The sequence below is a fragment of the Sparus aurata genome, chromosome 20 (assembly GCF_900880675.1).
Source record: "Sparus aurata chromosome 20, fSpaAur1.1, whole genome shotgun sequence".
NCBI lineage: Eukaryota > Metazoa > Chordata > Actinopteri > Spariformes > Sparidae > Sparus > Sparus aurata.
The window spans coordinates 749,845-775,344 of record NC_044206.1 but is presented as its reverse complement, the minus strand read 5'-3'; the positions used below and the strand labels follow the sequence as shown (position 1 = coordinate 775,344).

General features: G+C 42.4%; 2 protein-coding genes across 5 annotated transcripts in view; both read left to right on the top strand.

Moving 5' to 3' along the window:
- LOC115570877 (RNA binding protein fox-1 homolog 3-like) overlaps window positions 1–25,500 on the top strand; it is a 1,044,539-nt gene that overhangs the window by 313,035 nt on the left and 706,004 nt on the right. The gene's annotated exons all lie outside the window — the stretch shown is intronic.
- LOC115570882 (uncharacterized) lies at window positions 4,106–5,390 on the top strand. The gene is made up of 2 exons (XM_030399672.1): window positions 4,106–4,665; window positions 4,878–5,390. The coding sequence occupies exons 1-2, from the start codon at window positions 4,147–4,149 to the stop codon at window positions 5,019–5,021; spliced, it is 663 nt and encodes a 220-aa protein (XP_030255532.1). The 5' UTR covers window positions 4,106–4,146; the 3' UTR covers window positions 5,022–5,390.

Below are 25,500 nucleotides of genomic sequence, written 5' to 3'. Positions count from 1 at the left end.
GAATCTCAGTAGGTGCTCTTGGAAAAATAGGACCCAAGCAAAACGCACAGACATGCCTTTAGAAAAAAAAATGTGAAAAATCAATTTTTTAGTGTTTTGACTTAAAATTTTGAGTGTAGCAAGCTGAGACCTGTGGTTATAGCCTAATTGTGTCTGCTGTGTCCATAGACATACCTAAACCCTTATATCTTAGTCAGTTTATTGACATTTGAATTGGATGAAAACCAAAACCTGTGTTCCAACCTCTGTAACTCTGTGTCAGTATGTCATAGAATCACACTTAGACTTCTAGAAAAAACTTGAGGGTGTTACCTTTCCAATGTTACCAAGCACATCCCTGAGTCTCAAACTATGTGGGAGCTGTCATGCTTTTAATTTCGGTATGGCGTTCATTAAGTGGCTAAACTGTACACACACAGCACTGCTGGAACCAGAACCAGAACCAGAACAAAACTGGCAGGAGCTGCATTTAACTGAAAAGAGAACCCTTAAGGGTCAGGCCACCTAAAGTGAGTGGCTTGGATCTTGAAGCATTTACCTACTGACAAACAGCCTGAACGTATTTACGCTGCATTGCTGTGTTCACTGCTATAACGTCTCACAACAAGTCTGATAATTGGTATAACAATTTAATGTATTTTATAAACTAAAGAAATTACAGATATTCAGGCCTGGTGGGCTGCGTGGCTTGCAATACATTAGTGGCAACCTTGGTTTATTTAATTTTACTTAAGAAAGGTATTTGTATTAGCAATGCAGTGAAAGAACACACATAGTAATAACAAACACAAATCCAGTAAGAAAAACAAACAAAAGAAAGAACAATCCCACCTGTCAAAATAAAAACAAAAAAGGAGAGCCAGACCAGTCAGAAGGACTACTAAAGGGAAATAAAAAATAGAATAAAAACTCTTCATCTGTGACATGAGCTGGCAAACATAGTGTACTTTATTCCAATTTGTCAGTTTCCATGTATGCCACTTAAGTTAAAAGGTTGTAGGTCTTCCCTTTACATAAGGTGAACCTGCTTCATCCTCACACAGAAACACAAAAGAGTAAGAGAAAGAGCTGGGTGTGTATTTTTTATTTGACAGGATATCCATCTGGGCCTGGCAACTTGCCCTTGCATACTTCTAATTGCAAAGTCTATCTCCAGTGTGGTTATTGTCCCTGAAATGGTTTGCCCTCTTGAATATGCCTTCAGTATATTGTTGATGGAGACATTCCTGGAGTTTGATTAGTACATGGAAAGAATTCTATTTCAGATGAAATGTCATTCACAAAAACCCCATTTGAGAAAAGAGAAGGAAAAAGATCAGAGGACAGTAGCTGGGCTGCGTAGTAGGGAGACGTAACGTTAAATCTGTTGGTTATGGTCGGACACAGTTATGGCTAAGTTATGGCCTAAGGCCACTGACCAAGTGAGAAAGTTTTGAATATGGGGATTGTCCTCAAGATCGAGGACAACATTCGCTGTTTATTGAAATGCCTCAATACAGCCATGTTTGCGTTTCCCTGACCAGGACATCTGGTAGCCATGGGAATAATCTAGTTTTGTCTGTCAGGAGCAAAAGTGGAAGTTATGTGGCATTGATATAGAGACACAAAACCTTGTGTGATGTGAGGAGTACTAGATTGCGATGGATGGGTCAACAAAGTATGCCATCGATACAGGGGACCAGTGTTTGTTTCCTTTTATCTTTAAGCCATGGCCATGAATATACACTACACTACACTACACTAACCCTACAGGCCATAAAACATCCTAAAATGCTCACCAGGGTCAGTTTTAAAGGTAGTGTGAAGTATGATGTGTTATTTTTTGTTAATCTTTTTGATAGAAAGTAAGCCTTTTGAACCACTTGGCCTCTCCGATCGGAAAATGAAACACTGTGGTCCTTTTCTGATTACTATTCCACCTGCTTGTGTCACCTGACAGGCTGGACGTCTCATTTAAATACTGGTGCCTATGTCCTACATAAGCAAACAAGACAATCAGACAAAAGATTGGCTTTTTGATATTAGTGCTGTCACAGGGTGTGATTCTCAAAGCCTGAGGATAAAAGCTGCTCTGTAGCCTTGTGATCCTACAGTGAGTGCAGATGTAGGTGTTTTTGTATGCATGTGCACTTTTCAGAACTACGTCCTGGGGCTGGTGAAGCTATTAGTACTCGGTCTCAAGGCCAATCAATCACTCTGACACCTCGATAGGGAGCTGGATGTGCATTCTTCGTAATGCAGCCAGCTCACCTCACCTCTTCCAATAATCGCTCCAATCATTCAGTAGCAATGGCTGAACTTCCAACCTGAACACTAAAACCCCTCTCCAACTGGGCCATTTGCTCAATTGCTTGTTTGTTTTTAATGATCCCTTCTGCCCTGTGCTACTAGTGGTGTTACATGTTCAGAAAGCAAATACAAATGTATTATGTTGTATTCAGCATGCTTTAAATTTTAATGCATGCTGACACAAAGAAAACCTAGATAGAAAACCCTTGGCAGCAGGGGAGGAAATCCAGATTGGACTGACAATTTTACCCCCTTGATTTCAAATGACATATCTCTGTGACCTGGCAATGCTGTTTTGTTCTGTTCCCCACAGGACTTCATATCCAACAGGGAGCATTTCAGAAGCAGATCGTCATGCCTGCCTGATGTTGACTTGCTTATTTTGTCTATTCCGTAATTTCTCTTTAATTTTCTCGCCTATGCAATGGTCAAGTGGGCTACATAGTTAAATGGTTTTGTTCTTAATTTTATGTGTGTTTATTGTTAATATTTCCAAATTTGTTGCACTGTTGATGCCGAGTCTGCATAGATTTTCTTCTGAAAGTTGACTGGATGCACAATGCTGTTCCGCTGTCCAGTGTGGTTTCTGGGCTTCTTTTCTTTAAGGTGTTGGCGTGTAGTTTGATCATAAAAGGAGTCTGCGGAGACAAGGCGGGTGGAATGAAGAAGCAATCTTTATTAAAACAGAGTCTAGCGCCTTGAATCCGGGTCAGAAAGCGGCTGCTTTCTGATATCATCAAATCTGTGAACAAAACAATGCCAAAAATGCTCTGCCCTCTGCTCCCTCAAAAACCCCAGCCTTTGCTTCTTAGGAGGTTTTTCCAAGTGCCACCCCTGTTTCTTCTGCTGCACCGGCCTTTAGAGCCCCCTTTCCAGTAAACACCCACTTCTTCTAATTGGTCATTTTGGCATATTATCCAATAGACTAAAAGAGGAGTTGACCTGTTTCCCTACTCTTCTCCCCTAACACATCTGACCTGGCTGCGGTCAACTGTAGGTCTTGTCCCCAAAATGACCCAAATGGGTTCCCCATCCCTCTACGGGAACATAAACGTTCGGTCGTCTCCCACCATTTGGCAAGGGCCAACCTCAGGTTTTAGTACATTATGATGGCCTGCCGTGTGTTAACCTTTAGCCTTCACCAGTTGAAAAACTACTTTAGGACCCCTGGAGCTGTGAGCCTCAGGGGCCGTCCACACGGGTGAAAACGATCTTTTTTTTCTCCGTCTTCCTCGTCATCGTTTTAAGAATATTTGCGTCCACACGTCTTCACTGAAAACGACTGAAAACGACCGAAAACGCTGTAGTTCATATTCCAGGCCAATAGGTGGCGCTTGACATTCACCAAAAACGGAGAAGAAGACATGGAGCATGCGCATCAAGCTTGCGCGCTGTAAACAAACAGACAGTAGACGGAGAATCCGAACACAACAAGAAGAAGATTAAAATGGCTAGTGCAAGGAAACCAGAATCGTTCGTTTTCAGGATCCGTGTGGACGGTCGGCCAAAACGATGCAATACATGTGCGTTTTCGCAAAACGGCGTTGTCGTCTGGACGGGGCCTCACTCTGTCTGCACTCCTTCACTCACATGAGGAGAAACAATTAGGGGCCGTCCACACGGGCGAAAACAATCTTCTTTTCTCCGTCTTCCGCGTCATCGTTTTAAGAATATTTGCGTCCACACGGTTCCACTGAAAACGACCAAAAACGATGTAGTTCATATTCCAGGCCTATAGGTGGCGCTTGACATTCACCAAAAACGGAGAAGAAGACACGGAGCATGCGCAGAAAGTTTTCGCTCTGTATACAAACAGACCATAGAGGAGAAATCGAACATAACAACAAGAAGACAACAATGGCGTGTACAGGGAGACCAGGATCCTTTGTGTGGACCGACAACGATGTCGAGATGCTGCTCAGACTCACACTCGACTACAAGGCGAGTAAATTTCAGGAGAGCGTTGACTGGGAGTCATGCCAGTCCAAATATACGGACTTAACGACCTCATTTCGGGCACAGTATCCGAGGGAGCTAACAGAGGACTTCCCTCACGATGCCATGACCATTTCAAAGACTCAGGTCACCACGAAGCTGAAATGTATTCGTGGCAAATACCGACGGGCCGTGGATACGGGTCGTCGAAGTGGCCAAGGACGGGTGGTCATGCTATTGTTTGAGCTCTGCCAGGAGATCTGGGGTGGGTCACCCGCTACTCGCTGCATTGATTCAAGCATCGAGACGGGTGACCTGGTGGAGTCGTCGTCGCAGCCCTCGACATCAACAGAGGAGATGTCTTCATCTCCCATCTCACCAGCAGAATCCCTCGACTGTCTCCCTCCCGCAGTTGTGAAGCAGCGCCGGGATTTGCTCCAGGTAGGCTCATGATTTCAAGCTTAGCTAACGTTAGCTGTATGCTACAGTACCATTTGTTATGGGCATAAGGACTGGTGTGTGTGTGTGTGTGTGTGTGTGTGTGTGTGTGTGTGTGTATAGTTGTGTTGTTTAAGTACATAATTCACAACACAGTTTTGCCCTTAACTTGTTTTGCCCAATAGTAATGTAATTCTGCTCTGCTTTTTTTTTAGGCCAAGCTGGACAGCCACAGAGGGGACCGGCTGAAAAGGAAAGCACATGCTGACCTGGCAGAGGAGGATATGAAGATCAAGAGGAGGCTGCTGGAGTTGACTGAGGAATCAGCAAGAGCACATGCAGACAATATGGTAAATTGACAGACAGATAAATACAAACATTGCCAATATCACCAGCACCATACAAGATGGCTTCTCCCTGATGAGGGAACTGCTGTTAAGGCCCCAGACTGTACATCCCCACAACAGCAGCTATGAGTACCCACAACAATACGTCACGCCACAGCCCACTACACCGGCCTTCCTGCACACACCAACACCCAATCAGCCGGCATACCAACTAGGGCGATACAATCCCACCCCAACACGCAGCTTAGAGGATGACAACACCTTTTCATTTAGAAGAGCACTCCTGCGAGAAGATGTGGAGTAACACTGCGCAGTTGCAGAGTTACGGACATTTATGGTGTCTTTGTATATAGTGTGTGTGTGTGTGTGTGTGTGTGTGTCTGTCCCCTTACAGGACAGTAATTTGTTACATTTGCATATTTTTAAAATGTTTATTTTTTAATTAAAGAAAAGCTTTCTGGAAGTGATTGCAGTCATTTGTTTATTTTCACAAACACACATTGTTCAAAACACTTTCAAAATGACAACAAGTAAACTATTTACAGTCTTGGCCAGTCTTTTTTTAAGGATCAAGGTACTTTGTAAGCACTCTTCTCACTCTCTTTCCCTCCCCCTCATTACAGTCCGTGGTGTAATTGTTGCATTGTACAGAGGGCTGTGAGTCGTCATCACACTGTATTGTTCCCAACACAGAGTGATCAGCCAAAGTCTCTTTACTGTCCTCACAAAAGTTATGGAGAACAAAGCAAGCGTAAATGACATGGGGCAGATCCTGTAGATTGATGTCCATAGGCCTTTTCAGTGCAGAAAATCTGGCTTTGAGGCGACCAAAAGCACACTCGATGACCATGCGTGCCCTGCACAAACATAGACCAAAGTATTGTTCTTGAGGTGTGGAGCCACCGCTGGAATATTCCTTCATCAGGTAAGGCAACAGAGGGTAGGCTGGGTCACCAAGAGGGAAAATTGGTATGGCCTCCTCGTCATCCACAATCTGCTTTTTCAGAGGTGGGATCATGCCAGTCTTTAAATATGAGTTGAGCTTTGAATTAGCAAAAACTTGTGCGTCGTGTACACTCCCAGGCCACTTTATCACGACATCCATGAACCTGTACTTGTAATCACAGACAGCCTGTACATTAAGGGAATGCTTGCCTTTCCTGTTTATGTAGTCCATGGAGTTGGTAGATGGCTGCTTTACTTCGATGTGCGTGCCGTCGACCGCTCCCAAACACTGTGGCATGCCATGAGCACGATGGAAGCCCAAAACTAGATCCTCGGCCTCCGGCTCCGTAAAGGGCAGCTTAATGTATTTTGGACCGAGATGGATAGCGATCGCTTTACAGGTCTGCCTGACAATGACGGACACAGCCTGTCGCGACACGCCAAATACATTTGCAGTCTTCCGCAGCCGCCCTTCGTCGCTCAAATAGTAGAGAGTCATTGCAACCCTTTTTACCGTCTCGATCGGTGCCCTCATGACGGTTGTTTGCCCTTCGATATATGGACGGAGTTCTTCGCTCAGGGCGACGAGAGATGCTCTGGACATGCGGAAGTTCTCCCTCCATTCGTCGTCCACAACAACGCCATTAACAAAGTTGTCCCACCAACTGCTGGTTCGACCTGGTCTGACCCAAAATCTTCTCCTGGTTGCCCTCCTGGTAACCCTTCGCGGTCGATCTAATATGATGTGGCGAATGCGGTTGTCCAGAATCCTTTTTTGCTCAGCGTAGTGGCAGAGGAGCATAATATTTTGCCCTAGTAACCCTAATAGGCTCAATATCTGCTGCAGTACGAGCACAAGCATGTTGTTCGCCGCCATTGTTGTTGTTGTTGTGAGACGTCGCGGGGTTCAGAGGTCGGAGGCTAGAGGTCGGGGGGTGGGGCGATTGCGTCATCGTTTTAGAAAGTATGCGGATACGCTGTCCACATGAAAACGGGAGGGCTGCGTTTTCGGATTTCTCCACCCTGAGACCCGTTTTCAAAAAAGTGCGTTTTCGGGCGCTGCGTTTTCAGGATCCGTATGGACGGTCGGCCAAAACGATGCAATACGTGTGCGTTTTCGCAAAACGGCGTTGTCGTCTGGACGGGGCCTTAGTCATCATTCAATCTACGCTAAGTAAATTAAAAATCAGAATGTGTTGCCCTTGAGATACCTCACCAGCTTCCTGTCTGGCTCAATCTGCTCTGTATAGATAGATAAAGGCCACAGTCCACCTCCTTCAAAAATAGACTTTGCGCGGATTTTCCACATAGCCAAGAGCCGATTCTGGGACACTGCTGAAATGTGCAGTGGCAATTTTTAGAGGATGTTGAGTTTCAGCCTTGCTAAAGGCTGCACTCAATGGATTTAAAGGTGAAAAACTGCAGGTGCACACAGGTGCTCCCATTCTGCCTATTTAGGCTGGACAGCATGGTCCTCTTGATGAGATCCCTCTTTCTTACTGTTAGACATCTCAAACCTGTACATATGTCCAGTACAAACATGTCATGTCCTGACCACTTTGTGCTATTGCTAACAAATATGGTAGACAGGTTGATATGACTTCTGAATGACCATGACACTTTTGTTGCCAATAGGTGGTGCTGAAGCAGCATCGTCAGTTTTAATAGTCATAACACTTCTGTTTGGCCCCTTTAATTTTGTTCCTTTAAATGTCCTGGTCCTGGGATCAAATCCTTACTCTTCAAGATTTCAAACTCTCTTCTTTAAAATCTTTAAAACCATTGTGCTTGGACCCTGTTATTTGCTGCTTGCAGATATGTTTTCTTAGGTTGTTTATGTAAATCTAAGGGTCCGCATTGGAGCTCCAGTCTTTGTTCCATATTGTTATCAACATCGTAGTGTTATTCCTAATTCTTAAATTATTGTCAAACCAACAAGTTAGGCAAGTTAGGCAAGCCAGGTACACTTTCAAAATAAAGGCACCACACTTCAAGTGAGCAATAATATGTTATATGCAATTTCTGGTCACAATTTCAAAATAAGACTTGCTGACTAACATTTTACACATTATGACATATGACTTTTGGACTGTGTCAACAATGTTAAACAATTGCGATTTGGTTAAGGTTAGGCACTATGACTACTTAGTTAAGCTTGGACTTATGTAAGTTGTCATGAGCGAGTGTAAGTCAACTTGTCAGAACTTAAAGCGTAAGTCCACTGACTAGGCAGCAGTATTTGACGCATTAGGAGTAAGAACATGCTGTTAAAGCTGACTTGTAGCTGACAGGGACACACTGATCATCTACAGTAGCAGAACAATTTCAGGCTCGGTATCGACATGATGCTCCCTCTCCTTCTCTTTGAATGCTGCTTTTCTTAGGAGGACAGTCGCTCCTCAGAGTAAATACATACAGTAAGTCACTGTTACACACACTAGGTGCATTTACTGTACCAAGTACATTGAAGCATTCAGATGCTGATCATTGCGAACCAACAGATTAAAAAAAAAAAATTTAAAAGGCAGTGTGTATCACTGGAGTTGCTGAGAAAGACTGTTACTGAACCACCCTAACACCTGAAAAAATATGTCAACAGTATTTTTTCACCTTCTGTGGTGAATTAGCTGCATTCTAACTTCTCTAACTTCATCCTTCGTTGTGAGGAAACGTAAAAGCATCATTTGTATTTTTTTCTTATCTAAACTTATTTTCAAGTTGTGAGCTGTTATTTGGTTGAATTTTCTGTTTCCACTGCTATAAGATGGATAGATGAAATTAGGAGATGTCAACGGCTGCATTGACAGTCTTGTTAGCTGATCCTCTGTCTTAATAAATCATGTTGAGGCAAACAATGAAGAACACCCACATTAGTCAACACTGCAATAAAACAGAAGGAAACAGCTGCCAAAAGCAGGAACAAGACTGCTCCTCAGTTTTGTTTCCTCAAGCAAAATAACACACTTCTGAGGTGGGAAATTAAAACTTTTTACAAGACCTGACTCCACATTGTGGAGTCAATCTAACTAACATCCAGCAGTATTATATCTCGTCTCCCATGGATGGGAGCTTTGTTGTCAATTACTCTTGACTGTCAACTTAACATGCTAAAAAGGTATAAATGACTTCTTCAATCCATCACTCCCCCTATTGCCTTGGTCTTGTTTTCTTTACTTTTCTTTTTTACATGTCTTTATCCCAGGAAAATGATTACCTCTGAGAGGCTGACCACACCAGGTGTGTGGCGGCTGTGTTGCTGCGCTGCTGCCCACTCAGGTGTTCCTGTTCACATAGGTAGTGTTACTGCTGCAGTTTACATGGAGTTTCCATTAATAATTAGCAATAAATATGATGACATGATTTTCCATTAACCAGTTGAAAGAATGAGAAAGTGAAACAGGGAAAGAGAAGGAGGGAGTGAGGGAGGGAGAGCAAAAAAAGACATTACACAGGAAACAAAAACTGCCCTTCACCTGTTGTATTCTTTACATGTCTGTGACATTTTATACAGATACAGATATTAAAACTCTAGTGAAATGTTGGTATGATGCCACTATGACTGTCTACAGCTTGTTTTGTGGTCTGTTTTGGCTGAGAACTGCACCGTGTTGGGGTAAAAATAGGCGAGACTCCGAAACTCTAGATGAGGCACTGCTGCAGTGTAGCTCGACACCGCTGGTTGCTTTTTTGTATGATGTTAAAGCTATAGTCTGTAACTATTTTTGTGCTATATTAGCTAAAATTATCAGTATGATCTGACAGTAGAATAAGATACAGGTCAGCTGTGTAAAAATCTACTGTCTGTGGCTCCACCCAGTGGCCCTAATTTGATTTGTAAGAATCCACCACTCCCGGCTCAACACAAACAATCAGAGCCAAGGGGGGAGTGTCTGAGAAGTGTCAATCACTCTCATGCATATGCTGATGCAGCCCCTCATGCAGCACGTACTGTGCAGTGCATTTGGCAATATAGCAAACGAATGTAGGAACGTTTGATGGTGAATCAGCAGGCATTGTTGTTGCCATGATCAATTTAAAATGCTAGCCATGGTATATTAAAACCAATATTCTTTGTATTCTTCGTTCCTTCTTTTTATTTTGATTGGAGGCTGTTGTGACTGACACTTAACTTTTAGTTATAAGAACTGAAGAAGCCTCTTGGATGAGAGACGAAATGTCTTCAAGAGACTGAAACAAGTCCAGTTGACTACGGTACAGCCCTTAGCTTTAGATACAAAGCAGCAAAGGTACTGTGGCTAATCGAATAAGTTGCTGAAAAGCTTTCAACAACACACTTGATCAATCCAAAAATGAAACATCATAATTATAAATGAGGCAGTCCCTGTCATGATCAAATCAGCATGTGACTACATTACTTAGTTTAGTGAGGTTATATAGAAGTTTATCAATCTAACTAACATTAGTCTGTCAATGACCTCAATCAGCAGCTCCAGTCCATTATAAAAGATCAACATAGCTTGCTTGCAAACAAATCATTACATTAACATACAATGAATCATACCTCCTTTTCTTCAGACTGCTGACTTCATCGTTCAGATTGATAACCTGTGACACCAAGAGGGGAAAGAGAAAGGTGTGCTTTACATGTAATGACCTTTCCTTCTTTTATACAGTAGGGTTCTTGACTTCAACCTTTCTTTCCTCTAGCCCTATTTGACATTACTCTTCATCCTTTATTCCCTGCACTTCTTTTCTGAAAACGTATCCTTCCATCCTTACCCAACCATCTGACCCTCTTCCCAGCTCCATCTTTCCTCTTGCATCACCTCCAACCTTTTATCTTTCCTCTTGTTTGTGTGCGCGTGCATGTCTAAGCATAGTTTTGGTAATCATCAGTGATTTTCAAAGAAATATATGGATAGCACGGGGCATATGTCCGGTACAAAGCCTTCCACAACATTTAAAAGACGATGACCAATTTTGGCTCTTTTTCTTTATTCTGGCCTTGGCAATAATATTCACAGTATTTTTATCTCCTATAAATCATGTCATGCCCCCACATCCTCCTTGCTCTGATGTCAAATAATGGATAGTAAATCGCAAAGGGGCAGTGTTGATTATACAGTGGTGGTTGCCATTATATTGCTGTCATAAAGACAAGATGCACGTGCAGCAGTTTTCCTCAGTCCACAAGTGCTTCATCCCAGCGCTCCGGAGCGAGCAGCCAGCTCTTTTTTGGGCCACTGGATGTATCTTGAGCAAGAAAGAGAAAGTGTAATTTCTGTTTTTCGGTATGACCTGCAAACTATTAACCTTCCATCCAAAAGTGTATCTTTGTTTGGCCCCATGACACTAGCCTGTGTGCAGCACAAAGTAAATGTCATGGCCTGTTTTCACAGTCTGAGTATATGGGCAAAGCAGATTAGTCAGTGTACTGAATCAGTAGTGCCAGTTTATTAAAGGAAGTAACAAAGATTTGTTAACCAAATCATTCAGTGCAGTTCAGTTTAAAAAGGTGACTTACTTGCATAAAGCATTAGGGATGGGAACGGCAGTTCTTTTTACTGTACTGAATCTTTAGAATCCGTTCATTAAAATGATTCGTTCAAAAGATTCGTTCACCGAATCGTTCAGTGCTCTCCAACTCCCTGAACTGATAAGCAGCCAAGCGATCTGTAATTCAGTTCATGATTCAGCCCTGAGGTTCACGTTCACTTACTGAGGGACGGTGCGTTCACGGACTATAGTACACAATCATTCGCGGGAGACGCTTTGAGTGGTGTACATGCACTAAAATTATTACACGGTGAAAGTGTCCTCTGTGCACAGTAAAATCACTTAACATGATGCTACACGGATGTTAGCAACACAGCGCTAATTTTAGCAGTACGGTTACTGAACGTGAATCAACTCCTCTGCCCTGAGTGAGTGAGTGACACAGCGCCACTTTCAGCACAGTACTTGAACGAGAATCACGTCCTCAGCGACAGTTCTCTGTGTGCAGTAGGTTCGCGAATCATAAAAGAATCACAGCGCGAACGTGAATTACGTCCTCACAGTTCTCTGTGTGAGTCACGGCAGTCCCACTCCCAGCCGGCATGCTCGCGGCTGAGCTCAACTGAGCTGAGAAAGGAACGAATCAGTTCATGAAGTGATTCCGTTCAGTTCATTCACTCAAAAGATTTGTTCGTTCGAACGACAAGTTCGCGATAAAGCATGTTTATTGTCACAGAATTATTATAAACAACATTTGGTCAAACTTCCTAATTCAAGACTCAAAGACATGAGAGCATGTGAGAGTAGATTCTGATCTGTGGCAGGATGTGCGAGTCAGCCACGATGCGTACCCAAAAGCATTGTTAAAAACAAATGTATATCTTTCAACTTAACAGCTCCTTCTTATTCCATTATTTTCACAGACTGCATAAAACTACTCCCTGACATATTTAAAAATGATCAGCTCTCAACAAATGCTGAAAATGACCATCGTTTTGCTCTGTAGATGCATTTTTGATGAACTATACTGTTCAGTGCAAAACTCACTTAACACATTCAATTTCCTGTGGCTAGCCTACTTCATGATAAAAGTCAGCTTGAGTGTGAAAGCAATGTAAAGTGAACGCACTGAACACTCACTGATCCCTCACAGTGACAAGATCTGAGACCGCCTCCACTTGTGTGTGTTTACTCAAAGCTGGCCTCTTTTCAAAAGAGGGATGTTGTTTGTGTGTGTGTGTGTGTGTGTGTGTGTGTGTGTGTGTGTGTGTGTGTGCGCACGCGCAAAATATCTATCTAGATTAGAGATAGAGAACGTTTATCTCAGCAACTTCACTTACAACTGACAGAGAGCTCAACTCAGCTGACTAATCAATACACTGTTTCAGAAAGTGATTATGTTCAGTTTGTTCACCCAACAAATATTATTTTTTTACTAAAATGTAGGTGAACAACACTATACAACACTGGTGTAGTTCCCCTATACATAACCCCTCTGTCAGTAAAAACCACAGTCAGACAGGAAACACTCCTTCCTATCACACTTTTTCAATTCTCACATTTTCAACATTCAAAGTTTATAGAGGCTGATACTGATATCGTTTAGATGACAGCTGTCAGTGGTAGGCATTGTTTAATGCCAAATGGAAAATGTAAGTGATCCATACATAAAATTCATAATATGTTAATGCACACTAGATTCAATGTGTCATAGGTTAAGCATGTTCTCCTATTCAATCAGTCAAATCACTTCTGCACTACCTATTTGATGGTAACCTGTTTCAATGGTTAACTGTTTTATGAAGGAAATATTTACATTTAACTACATTTGAAAACAACCTCTAATCAGGTGTATGCTTTAACATGTTGCCAAACATGAATTTTAAGGCTGTGCTCATCAGATGGACAATAATACAGGTCGACTTTCAAAAGTAATTTATTACTATCCATATAGTGTGGTGTATTGATAACTATTTTTTTCCAAAGATGGCTTATAATCATATGGATACCGTTATAATGTGTTGTGAGATACTAACCCATCATGCACCCTGGAAAGTGACAGAGATACGTTTTTCGCTCTAAATAACATGATTACATGATCACATCAGTAAACAGGACGCTGTCTGACTCTGTCACTCACGGGGAGGGAGGCTGTTTTCTGGGGGAAAGTTCCCTGAAGTCTTGGTCCGGAGGGCTGACGGTCGCGGTGATTTATTTTCATTACAAACACTCGGTGAGTTAAAGTTTTTTGCCGGTTACAGACGCTGTTTTTTGGGCACATATGACATATGACTGCAGTATTTTTTCCTCATATAAGTTGCCAAAGACAGTTACAGTTACTATGTTACTTTTGTTTGGTCCTGTAACGTTGCTTTGTGGGCAGGCATGGACTGGCCATCTGGCATACCGGGCAATGCCCGGTGGGCCGACGCACATTTATGGGCCGGGCTTTCATAATTTAATCCAAACGTTTTATTATAAATCATTTTTATCGACCGCGATGGCCCATTGGTTGATTTTCTTGAAGGACATTGGGCTAATCCAATCTCTCTCAGCCCTCCTTTTTTTTTTTTCTAAGTGCACAATTTAGAGGGGGCGGCCCATTGGTCCGTCTTCAATATAGACAGTGAACTGAGCCAATCAGGATATAGTACGAAGGCGGCCCCACCCCTCCCTGCGCTGTCTCCTGTAACTTCTGTTAGTTTCAAAGTGTTGAGCGCCAGGACTGACAACATGGAGCAACCAAAGAGAAAGAGATTGGGTGCGGAGAAGTTGCGTGCTAAGAGAAGAATCTCACTGTAGATGCTGCAAGATGTACTAAAATCACAGACATGTTGGCTGGAGGGGCTGCTGTAGCCTCCACGTCCTCTGAGACAGCAATGATCCAGTAACAGCAGGTTGAAGGTGAAGACAGCAGCAGCGGGCAGGAGAGGAGCAGCCAGAGATGATGCTGACTGACAGGGACAGTGTAGTACAGCCGGTAAGCAGGTAGTAACTAGGGCTGGGCGATATATCGATATAAAACTTATATCGATATATTTTTTAAATGTGATATGGAATTAGACCATATCGCATACATCGATATAGTTCAAATTTGCGCTGTGATCCTTGCTCCGGGCAAGCTGCTGACCCGGAGCTCTCTGCACTGCTCCCCGCGCCCCTCCTCCTTCATGCACAGAGAGGAGAGGGGCTGGAACAGACACTCCGGCACTCTTCAACAAACACTTAAATCAAAGCAGCCTGTACCTTGTCATCATGCGAATACCTGCTGTAAAATAAAGTGACTGGATGCCTGAGCAGGAAAAAAGAAGCCATAGTAGGGCGTGTGTTTGGCTCCAGCACCTTGAAACCACAAATTATGATGGAAGACGGAACCAATGCAATAAGCTCAATTTTATATACAGTTTGTGCAAGCATGTGTGCAGATCTGCTCGGCATCCACATGCAACATGAATGTAACTGACTCTCTGCAGCTTTTAACCAAGTGTGACTTCTGCCATCAAAGTGCATAGCCCACCCACCTGTGCTGCTGTTAATCACAAGCTTAGTTTCACACTCCAGCTGTTTCTGTATCAGATGAACCTCTGGGGGTAATCTCTCAGCCTGGGTTTCAGGCTGAATCTACTGCGGCCCAGCTGGCCTTCTTAACCTGTTCCTCTTCCATACTGATAGTGCTTGGCCTTGTGCTCCACAATTACAGAGAGGGTAAATGGAGAGAATCCAATTAATTTTTTATCTATGACACTTGCGACTTGATGAATATGGTGCTTCACTGTTCTATTATTTATGGGATGAGGTTAATCCAAGAGTAGTCAGCGGAGATGATTTCCTTTCTGTGAGAAGCATGTAAAAGGAGCAGTTGGTGCCAAGTTTCATCGTTACCATAAACAAACACTGTAGAGTTTTTTTTTTACTTGATCACATGAACAATGTCCTTCTGCCCCAAATACTCCCTAGAAGACCAAATGTGGATTAATCCTCTACTCAAAATACACCATCTATTAGAGTTATGGTAACCAAAAAGTGCAGTGGCCAGCTGCTTCAGGAGATCACAGAGCCTTTTCCATGAATGAAACTATATGTTTGTGAGCTTTTTTTTTTTTTTTAAAGATATGTCTCTCTAGAACATACATCATTGCTTTTACTCTTTAAATGGGATATGTTAACAAAGAACATTAGAACCCTATTTTTCTTGTGGCACAATGAGCTTCAAAGCAACCAGCACAGGTAGTACTTTGGCTGTCTGACCTTGGAACTCCCTTCCCCCCTGTATGGTGATTTTAACAACAGAGCAAACTAAATAATTAGAACAAATTTGCTTCACATAAATAATATAAATATGTCTTACAGAATCTGCTGTCCATAGTTGCTGTATTCTGTGTGAAAAGCTTTGTTTTCAGTTCATTGAATCTGTGCAGTATCCGAAGACAACAGGACACATACTATATGTTGATAACTATGTAGTCTCTTATTGGACAAGTGCCAGAGTGCAGCACTAATGGAGGGGAATCCACAGTGTTCACATTTATAAGATAACGTGACACCGAGCTGCTACAAAATATTCACACACCTCTAGACACATCAGGCTGGTTGGTTATGACATATCAGGGAACAGAAGAGCATCTCCACACCACCGCTCTCACTCTTCTCTGTCTCCCTCTCCGGGCCTGCAGACATTTGGTCTTTGTCCCTCTGTGCTGCTGGATTAGCTGTGGGCGTGGTGTTGGTGGTTTTAGGGCTTAAGTTTTCAGAGTGGGTGCCAGATGAGCCTTGAAATGTCTTTTTGCCTTCCCTGGTCAGATTTGGGTGGTGTTTTGTCCGTATGTTGCCCAATTTGCAGATGTGTATGATGTGTAACTGTGTAGCTTCCTGGCTTACCAGGAGTGTCAAACACAAGTTGGCAAGCTCCTTGCTGCAAAAGGATGGAAGTACAGTTCATCCAGACCCTGCTCTATTCATCAGACATCCTATCAATCGATAAGTGAGAGTTCTGGAATTATTGTCAAAGATGCCTATGTACTGCATTGCAGAGATTTCCACAACTAATCAGCCAGTAATGGCTCATCCTTTATTGTAATACCATCTGCTGTGAGAGGTGATTGTGAGTCACTGTAGCCTCTACACTGAGGATGAAGAAATCGTGCTGGCCGGAGGCTACAGAGTTGTGTTAAAGTTGTGTTGTGTTGAAGCCTCAGTTATTCAGTAAACATAAAGATGCAGAAGCTCCTGGAAAATGACTTTTATCATCATCTCAACCAACAGCTCCCAGAAAGAAAACACACTTCCCTTTAAGTCTGGAGACAGCTCGTGGCAGTTGTACGCATTGTTTTTGACTGGAGCTGGTTACAGAAGTTGCTAAGGAGTGATATGTCTTTCTTCTTTTCTGGTCTCTGATAAGCATTTTATTAACATGCATTAATGAATTTGCATAGAAACAAATCTGATATACAAGATAAATGGCAGAAAGGGTTCAAACTAAGAGAGAAAGGGGGGCATACTGCCCCCTATTCAGTTGAAGCAGGTGGCTGGAAATGACAAACTGCTCCTTTTACACGTCTCTATTTAAAAGCCAAGCGATGTTCAAGCGCTACTTAACAGAGATGGATGGAAAGATATTAACAAGCCAATGGCATTACCTTCATCATGTCATAGCATTGTGCCTGAAAAGGAGCTACTGCATACTAAATTGGCCCATGATTAAATCTCGATAATTTACATTCACATTTCACACAAAAACCAGATGTTAGCAGTGATGAGTAGGTTTTTAAGCCAGTGTGAAAGGGTATAATAAATCTCACTCTTGCTTTTCCAAATTCAAAAACTTCTATTAAAAAACTCGTTGCATGATAAAGATGGTATACATTAGAAGATCTTTTGCCTGTCTGTGGTCTTTGTATCTTTGTACTTTTTCATTCAGTTCTATATATTTTGAATGTGTTCTCTGTGGTTACCTTTTCTTGTCCTCCTCTCAGCCCCTTCACCATCTTGTGATCTGTCTTTTTTTATGTTACCCCCTCCTTTCCGTCATCATCATTGTTGAAGTAGCCCTTTAGTTTCTCTGCACTCACCCAATATTTTCTGTATGGAGAGCTTTCTGCTACACCACACATCCAGGAATCACGTTTGTCTGGTGGAGTCCATGCGTATGCTTAAAAGTGTATGTGTGCGTGTGTGTGTCAGGAGAGGTGTGATGGCCAATTGTGGGTGTGTGTAGGCTTAGCATCCTTGTTAGGAGTAGTTGTCTTGGTTGTGTGTGATATACAGAAACTGTGGAAAGGAAAGTGTGAGGGGGAGGTTAAACGGCAGAGCACACAGAGGTTGTGGGTATGTGTGTGTGTGTCTTTGCGTGGTGGCTCCTTTCACTTTGACTTTAAGCAGTGGATTCACAACACAGCAGGCTAATAGACAAACACTCCATCCTTATTTACCCTGCTCGATGCCAATCCCTGTGGATGTGTGGGAATTGGATTCCCACATCCAGGGGAGAACTCTTTTCAATTTGAAGGACCCCATTAAAAGTCTTTTTTCTGCCCACTGCTGTTTCTGTTCACTCTCCTCATCTCTCTCTCTTTCTCTCTGGAAGTTTTTCAGTTAAGGTTGAATTTTCTCACACACACACACACACACACACACACACACACACACTCACACAATAGAGACTCTTTGGGACGATAGAAAATGTGTTTTGGATTGAACCAAGATCCTTTCTGGGATGACAGGGATTTTTGTATGTATGAGTACGAGGACAAGCTGAAGCGAGCGTTGCGTCCTCCTATGCTGTTACTACAGTTGCAGTGTCCCATGGCCAGACTTATTACAGCACTATGTTGGTGGCTGCTCATTGCTAGACCTGCAATAAATATGATGCTGTTAAGTTCTATATGAAACAGTCAACTCAGTATGAACATGGAACTAATCCTTTTTGTTCCTGATGCTTTGAGAACGACACATTTTTGTTAAACTTGGCAGGAGGAGAGTCAGTCAGCTGTTAGCAGCTGGTCGACAGCAAAGTCCTGTGGTTTGTTTGGCTGAGGCATGCACAAGGAGTGTTATGGGTCTACCTTTAACCTCCAGCATCTATCAATGGAAGCAGTCAAACAACTAATTAAAAGAAATCTGCAGCAACTCACTTCAATTTAGTGGCCTGCTAAGGAAAAGTGAGACAGAAACTATAAGCAGATATTCATTCTAGCTGTTAAAAACTAGAGGACATACAGGCAATTTCAGAATTCGATGGACATTATGATGTTTTTGTTGCATTTATATAGCACTTTGGAGTCTACTGTCTTCTCAAGTCTCTTTGCAACACTTACCACATTCTGATCCTGTTTATTCTGCTCCTCCTGAAACCTCCTCCTTAATAATAAACCATTACAATTTTGTCAGAAAGAGAAGAACATAATAATGATAACAAATAACCAATGTGGTGGGGTTAGGACAAGAGGTAGAACAAAGATGAGAGGAATAGAAGACAGGCAGTGGAAGAGAGGATAAAGAAGTTAGAGCATCATTCTTTAAATGTCTTTGCAGACATCTTATAGCTAATGGTAACATTCTGACAACACTCCAAACAATCCCCACACTGCATGAAAAGTGGGATTTTCGTCGCTGTAACTGCCTGAAAATCTCCCTAATTTTCGGAAGTTAAAGACAATTTACAGCCTGTGAACGTGGCCTTTGTCTGTTCCACATATTGACGGAAACAAGCCATGACGTATGTGGAGCTCGCAGAGCTGCTAAAAGGCTCCAATGTGCATATGAATAGCAGCGAAACCACGCCTGGCCAGAGAATGTGTGGGCTGGCTTGAATATCCTCACTCAGTATTGGATAAAACCACTACTACCACTACTAAGGAAAATTTGCCACGAACATGCAGTTTATTTAAAGAAAGAGCTTTATTGGCACAAAAGCAAACAAACACACAACTATGTACAATGCATAGGAGATCTGCCCACACAACAAACGGGAAGCTCACGAGAAGCCCAAAATCCTCCAGCACCGTGAAGTGTCTGTTTGCCACTTCAGAGCTGTAGGTAAATGGCGGCATTCTATCTGAGTTGGTCCATTTTGCAGATGTCTGTGTTGCGCTGCCCTGTACTTCAGAATCGCCTCTAATCTCGACTGCAGCGTGGCACAGAGCTCGGTGAGCTCCCGGCTGCGAAAGGACGGAGGTCGCACAATCCATCTAGACACCCCGCCATCTTCCTCATCAGACATCAGGTCTATGGCGGCACACTTCCAAAGTTCCACCTCATGCTCAGCTAGCACAATCTGTCTCACTTACAGCAGCTCTAAAAACAATCAATAAAGACAATCAGTACTGCAAGATGGGTTAGGGTTAGATGGCCATCTGCTGACATACACACATACACACATAAACTGGACTGGGAGGTATCAGTACATTCATGTTCACTTGTGGTTCACACAGGCGTGCTTCTGTACAGACATCTGTAAACCTGTTGGTTCAGAGTTTCACAACATGAGAAACACTAATCTGTACCAAGAGGCCTATGAAGAAAGCTTTTCAAGCAGGTAGTTACTATAATATTACGTGAGTTTTTGTGATTGTTGGGGGAAAAAATCCTTGATTATGCGGCACGTTTTCTTAAAAAATGCGATGGAATATGCGGGATATTTATGCAATTTTATGCGATGAAATTGCGGGAACTTGCAAAAATTGCGGTTTGATGAAAAAGAGAAAGAAAAGGTGATTCCCCCAACACCCTGTTCTCACTAGGCTACTACCTTAATGTAAAGAGTCATTTCTTATTACTTCCTATGATAAGCAGCATTCTACATCACAGAAAGTGCTGGGAATATTTAAGTTCTTGTTTTATTTCAGACCTTAATAAAAACATGGCTCAAACTTACAAAACATTGATAAGTCAAACAAGTTATGTAGCTTTACAAAAGGAATATGCTACAACTTCTGTAAATATGAATAAATAAAATATAAAAAAATAAAATGTGTGCGTCCTGTATTACAGAGGTAGCTGTACAAAACAGACATCTTCTGTTAAAATAAGTGCTTCCAATGCACAAAGTGCAATCTCTACTGTAACGTAAATTTACATACTACTAATATACATACAACTGTAAGGTTTTTGAAACTAGTATGAGTTTTTTGTTGGCAAATGAGACTGATTTGCGGGCTTCATCATGGCTTCATCGCGGGGTTTGCAGCTTTTCGACGATGTTCACGTCGTGTAATTACATCACTTCATAATGTTCCCATGGCAACAGGGGAAAATGGCTGCTCTTGTGTGAAGTGAACGCAACATTTTTCAACTTTCTGCTGAGATATATGTGACTTTTTTGCAATGAAAATGCGGGGATTATGAAATCATGCAAGCCCCGCATATTTTGCGTGGAAATCTGCAATTTATGCGGCGAAAGTGCGGCGTATTTGAAAAAATGCAGCCCCCTCATAAATATGCGGACTTTGCCTGATTATGCATTGAATCAAGCGATCGCATAATCGCGTTTTTCTGGAGGGACTGGATTATATCAGACCAACGTCATTTTGATTGGTCACAATTCTCATGTATCTCACCTATCACATGGGTACACGGTTTAGTAAATAATGTAATAGCATCGTGTGTTTCAGAGATAAAACAATAGACACTACTTTTGCTAAAAAGGAAGCTGGAAAAAAGCCTCTGATGAGGCCTGGTAACAGAACATCTCCTTCATTAAAGGAAAAGCAGAATATCAAGTTTAAACTGCCTGTTCTTGTGTCCACAGCCTGCATTGTTTTCTGGGATTTACTGGGAGTAAACACAGTAACAGCACTGCACTGTGGGGATGGCTCCTCTCAGAGGCTGCAGATTCATACAATTATCAGCTCTGTCATCTTCAGACGCTGCAGTGATCTCATGAACACATGGAGAAACTTCACTGTTTTAACCACATCAAATATTATTTTCTGGGTTGTTTTGGTTGGAAAGAGTGAATGAAACTAGAAACATTTCCCCCTGAGAATGAATGTTCAAGATTTTGCAGAAAAAGCTGAATAACTGTAAAGCCCAAAAGTCAGAAAAGCTGAAAATAAGATTCAGCTGGATGCATGTCTGTTGTGTTTGGGCTCTGGTACGGTTTTGCTCTGTCATCTGTCTTCTGGACACCTCCACAGGCTGCATTTCAACTGGAGTCGCAAGCCAGAGGAGTTCCCGCGATAATTACATCATCACAAGCGACCGCAGTTATAGGAATGTGTTATAAACACGACAACACTAAGGCCTCTATCTTGCACTCAGCGCAATTGACTTTGTACACTGGCGCTTTTGTAATTCCTATTTTGCATTCGGCGCACATTGGAATTTTCCCTCCGCAGACGCACATCCTTAAATTAGGGAATTACTTTGCGCTCCAGGGGCGGTTCAACGAACAGAGGAGGCGTGTTCCGGCGTTCACTGGTGCTATTTTGCCGTTTCAGAAAACACTTGCACCACAGACCAGGAAAAACCTAGTCTAAAGTCAGTGGCGCTTATTCAGATGCTATTTTAAGGGCGCATGCTTGGCCATAATGTAGCGTGTGCTTAACGTGCATGCACTTTGCTTCTCTCATCTACATGGAAGCAGTTCCCGTTTTTGCAAACCATACAAAAAAAGTTGAAAAGATTTAAACAGAAGAACTCATTCTTTTTCCCTCTGATATGCGACGCGCCCACCGTAGCCGTGAGGGTCTGGGAGTGGCAATGCGCGACGTGCTCCTAGTGGAGCGGGTGGACGTTTATCTTGGTCTCATCAGACCAAAGGACATGGTTCCGTTAATCCATGTCCTTAGTCTGCTTGTCTTCAGCAAACTGTTTGCGGGCTTTCTTGTGCATCATCTTTTGAAGAGGCTTCCTTCTGGGACGACAGCCATGCATGCAGACCAATTTGATGCAGTGTGCGGCGTATGGTCTTATCACTGACAGCCTGACCCTCCCATCCCTTCAACCTCAGAAGCAATGCTGGCAGCAGTCCTATGTCTATTTTCCAAAGACAAGCTCTGGATATGATGCTGGCCCAATTTGGACATTTTCACTTAGGGGTGTAGTCACTTTTGTTGCCAGCAGTTCAGAGATTAATGGCTGTGTATCTAGTTATTTTGAGGGGACAGTAAATGTACACTGTTACCAGGGTAGGAATTTCATCATTTTAGGGGCAAGGCCATTTGGCCTTCACTTTTTTTTTTTTTTAGGGGCACCAAGGCTACATGACAGGACACAAAGGCAACTGAGTAAAATTTGATGATTACCATAACATCCAAACAAACTGTTATATAATAACCAGCAGGAGACCACTGATGTGTGGAGTGATTTTGGTGACACTACAATGAAAAATAGTGAAGTTATTGAATGTTGTTTGTAGTATCTCTTTTCGGTGTTGCACTTTGTAGACGGTCCCTGCGCCCTCTCTCACAGACAGCTGACCATACTGTTAATGTCCAGCCTGGAGGAGCGCTCGTTTTGATGAAAATACGGTTGTAGCTTGTTGTCTACCTTACTACGGTAGGAAAGAGTCGTCGTTTGTGTTTTAACAATGTTTTGCTTATGATTTATTGATCCGGGAAGTTCAAATCTGTGAATATATTTCCAACTTTACCGAACTAAATCCTACCACATAAGTCAGTTACGTATCATATCAAAACCGGCTGAGCTCGCTTGCGCAACTGTGCTGTAAGTGTCGTTCTTCGGTTTTGAGATGCTGCTGCTGTTTGAGAGGCTTTCACGTGAGATCATCATGATGATGAGACTCCACCTGCGCGAACTGCGAACTCACTGAAGTTACTGTGAGTGACTACTGTGCACTCAGGTGGCTGTAATTCAAAGCAAGAACACTACGCTGACCGGGCCAGGGGCACAGAGGCCACTGTGGCTGTAGGATGATTTTTTTGGCTGCCATGGCCGCCATGAAATTCCCACCCTGACTGTTATACAAGCTGTGCACTGAGTACTTTACATTGTAGCAAAGTATAATTTTTTCAGTGTTGTCCCATGAAAAGATGTAATTTACACAAATGTGAGGGGTGTACTCACTTTTGTGTCCGTAGGCACCGCATTGAGAGCTGAATCGTACGTCGATGTTGCTCCATATCAGATGTGGCAAACTGCAGAGATCGGGGAAGATGCCTCATTCATGTGATGCTTGTAGATTCGCCAGTTAACGTTAGGGCAAACTGTGAAGGTGGCCTTGATCAGTCAGTTTGTCCGGGCTGAGATTGGTTCAGAGGATGGGTTTTTTCTTGGAATGGCACATCCAGGATTGGATGGTTGTGGCTGTCTTCCACATACTGAGGCTGCACCACATTGCCAAACTGAACACTCTTCAGTTACAAAGTGGCAACACACGGAGAAAGTTATGCAAAGCAATTCTTTTCAAAGGGTTTTAGCTTACACAGACACATCCACTGTAGTTGTATAGATATGAGTGTGTATATGTGTTTTGTGTTCACCTTACCGGAGCCGGAATGCAGCAGATGCATCCAGGGGAATTGTTAGGTAAGGCTGAAGGAGCTTAAAAAGCTGAACATTTTGATAGCTGAAGGGTTTCTCTAGCTCAAGGTATGCTGCAGTAGAAACGGAATGAAATTTGGAAATGTCCCCGTTAAATGAATTGCTTTACTATCTATTAGCTTTTCCTGCACATTTTTTTCCCAAACACAGAAGCAGTTCTGTCCTTCAAAAGCTGAACATTTTGATAGCTTAATGGTTCTGTAGCTCAAAATTTGTAGGAGGAGAAGTCGGACAAAAAAACGTACGTAATGAAAAATGCCTCCTGCATTCACAACCGATAATATTACTAGAAACATTTGTATTTCCAGCAAAAATACAGCGTTGTTATTGAAAAAAATGAATTTTTCAGCTCTTATTCTCTCTTATAGTTTGCACTGCCCAGAGACGGACCGTCCTCATGAAAGCATGACATGCCCTCTGTTTTGCTAAAAATATTCAATTTTCTAATGTGAAATCTATCTGTCTATATACAATGCACATTGCCTTCTTTTCCTGTATATAATGCACATAGCATATAGTCCCCTATCTAAATCTTTTTTAGTAATTTTCTCCACTGAATCAACCTGTCTGCTGTCAGTTAACGGTGCTCCTCCCTGTCAGGGACAAATAAATAGCAGCTGTCTGTTCCATTGGGACCTGCTGTATATGGTGCTGTATGGCATACACACACACGATCATATACTGTATAGACACTGTATAGATACATACAAAGGTCCATGGGAATTGTTCAGTGTTTGCAGGATCTGAATGTTGTGTGGTCTGTTTGATTATGTGCATATCTGTATGTTGTTTGTATTTGTTCTTTTTTCTGTGGCATTGCACATCAGGTTATTGTTCTCTTAGAATGCAATGCCTGAAGGACACACACACACACACACAAACAAACACATCTCAACTCCGTCATACATAGGCACAGTCTTGAAGAGTAGTCATAGTTGAAATCAGGACAGTCCCAGAGGTCTGTCCCCGCAGCATGTAGGCTAAATTCACTGCCTCTATGACATACAGTTACCATAGAAACACAGTTTGGCACAATATATTTAACCAGAGAGAGTTGCATCCCAAGTATATTTCTCTCCTCTCCCCTGTTATTGAGGGAGAAAAAATGTTTTAATTTCCCAGGTTTAAGGGAGAGCAGGGCAAAGAGTGAGTGGCTGCCAGCCGTTGGTGTAGCTCTTTTTCTGTAAAGTGGAAAATAGTTTTGCCATGAAACACCATCTGTCTGCTTTGCTGGCTGGCTCCACACTGATCTGTCTATCTATATACTCAACTTCAGTTTCAAGTGTAGCCGCCTTTAGAGTTACACACAAGTGTTTACTTTTAATTCCACTGAATGGTGGAAAATTGCCTATTTGAAGTTATTTTAGTCCAAAGTATGATGATGACTCTGACCAGAATGGATAAATAAGAGGACAACTCCAAAACAAATGCAATATGCACCTTCATTTGATCTTCATACATCACAAATTGGAGATACAGCAGGGTAAAATTATAAATAATGAATAATGAAGATTCACAGGCAAGGACAACACCATCAATAAGATGTACATGATTGTTTATTGAGATTAGATGGAATATGAGAGCAATG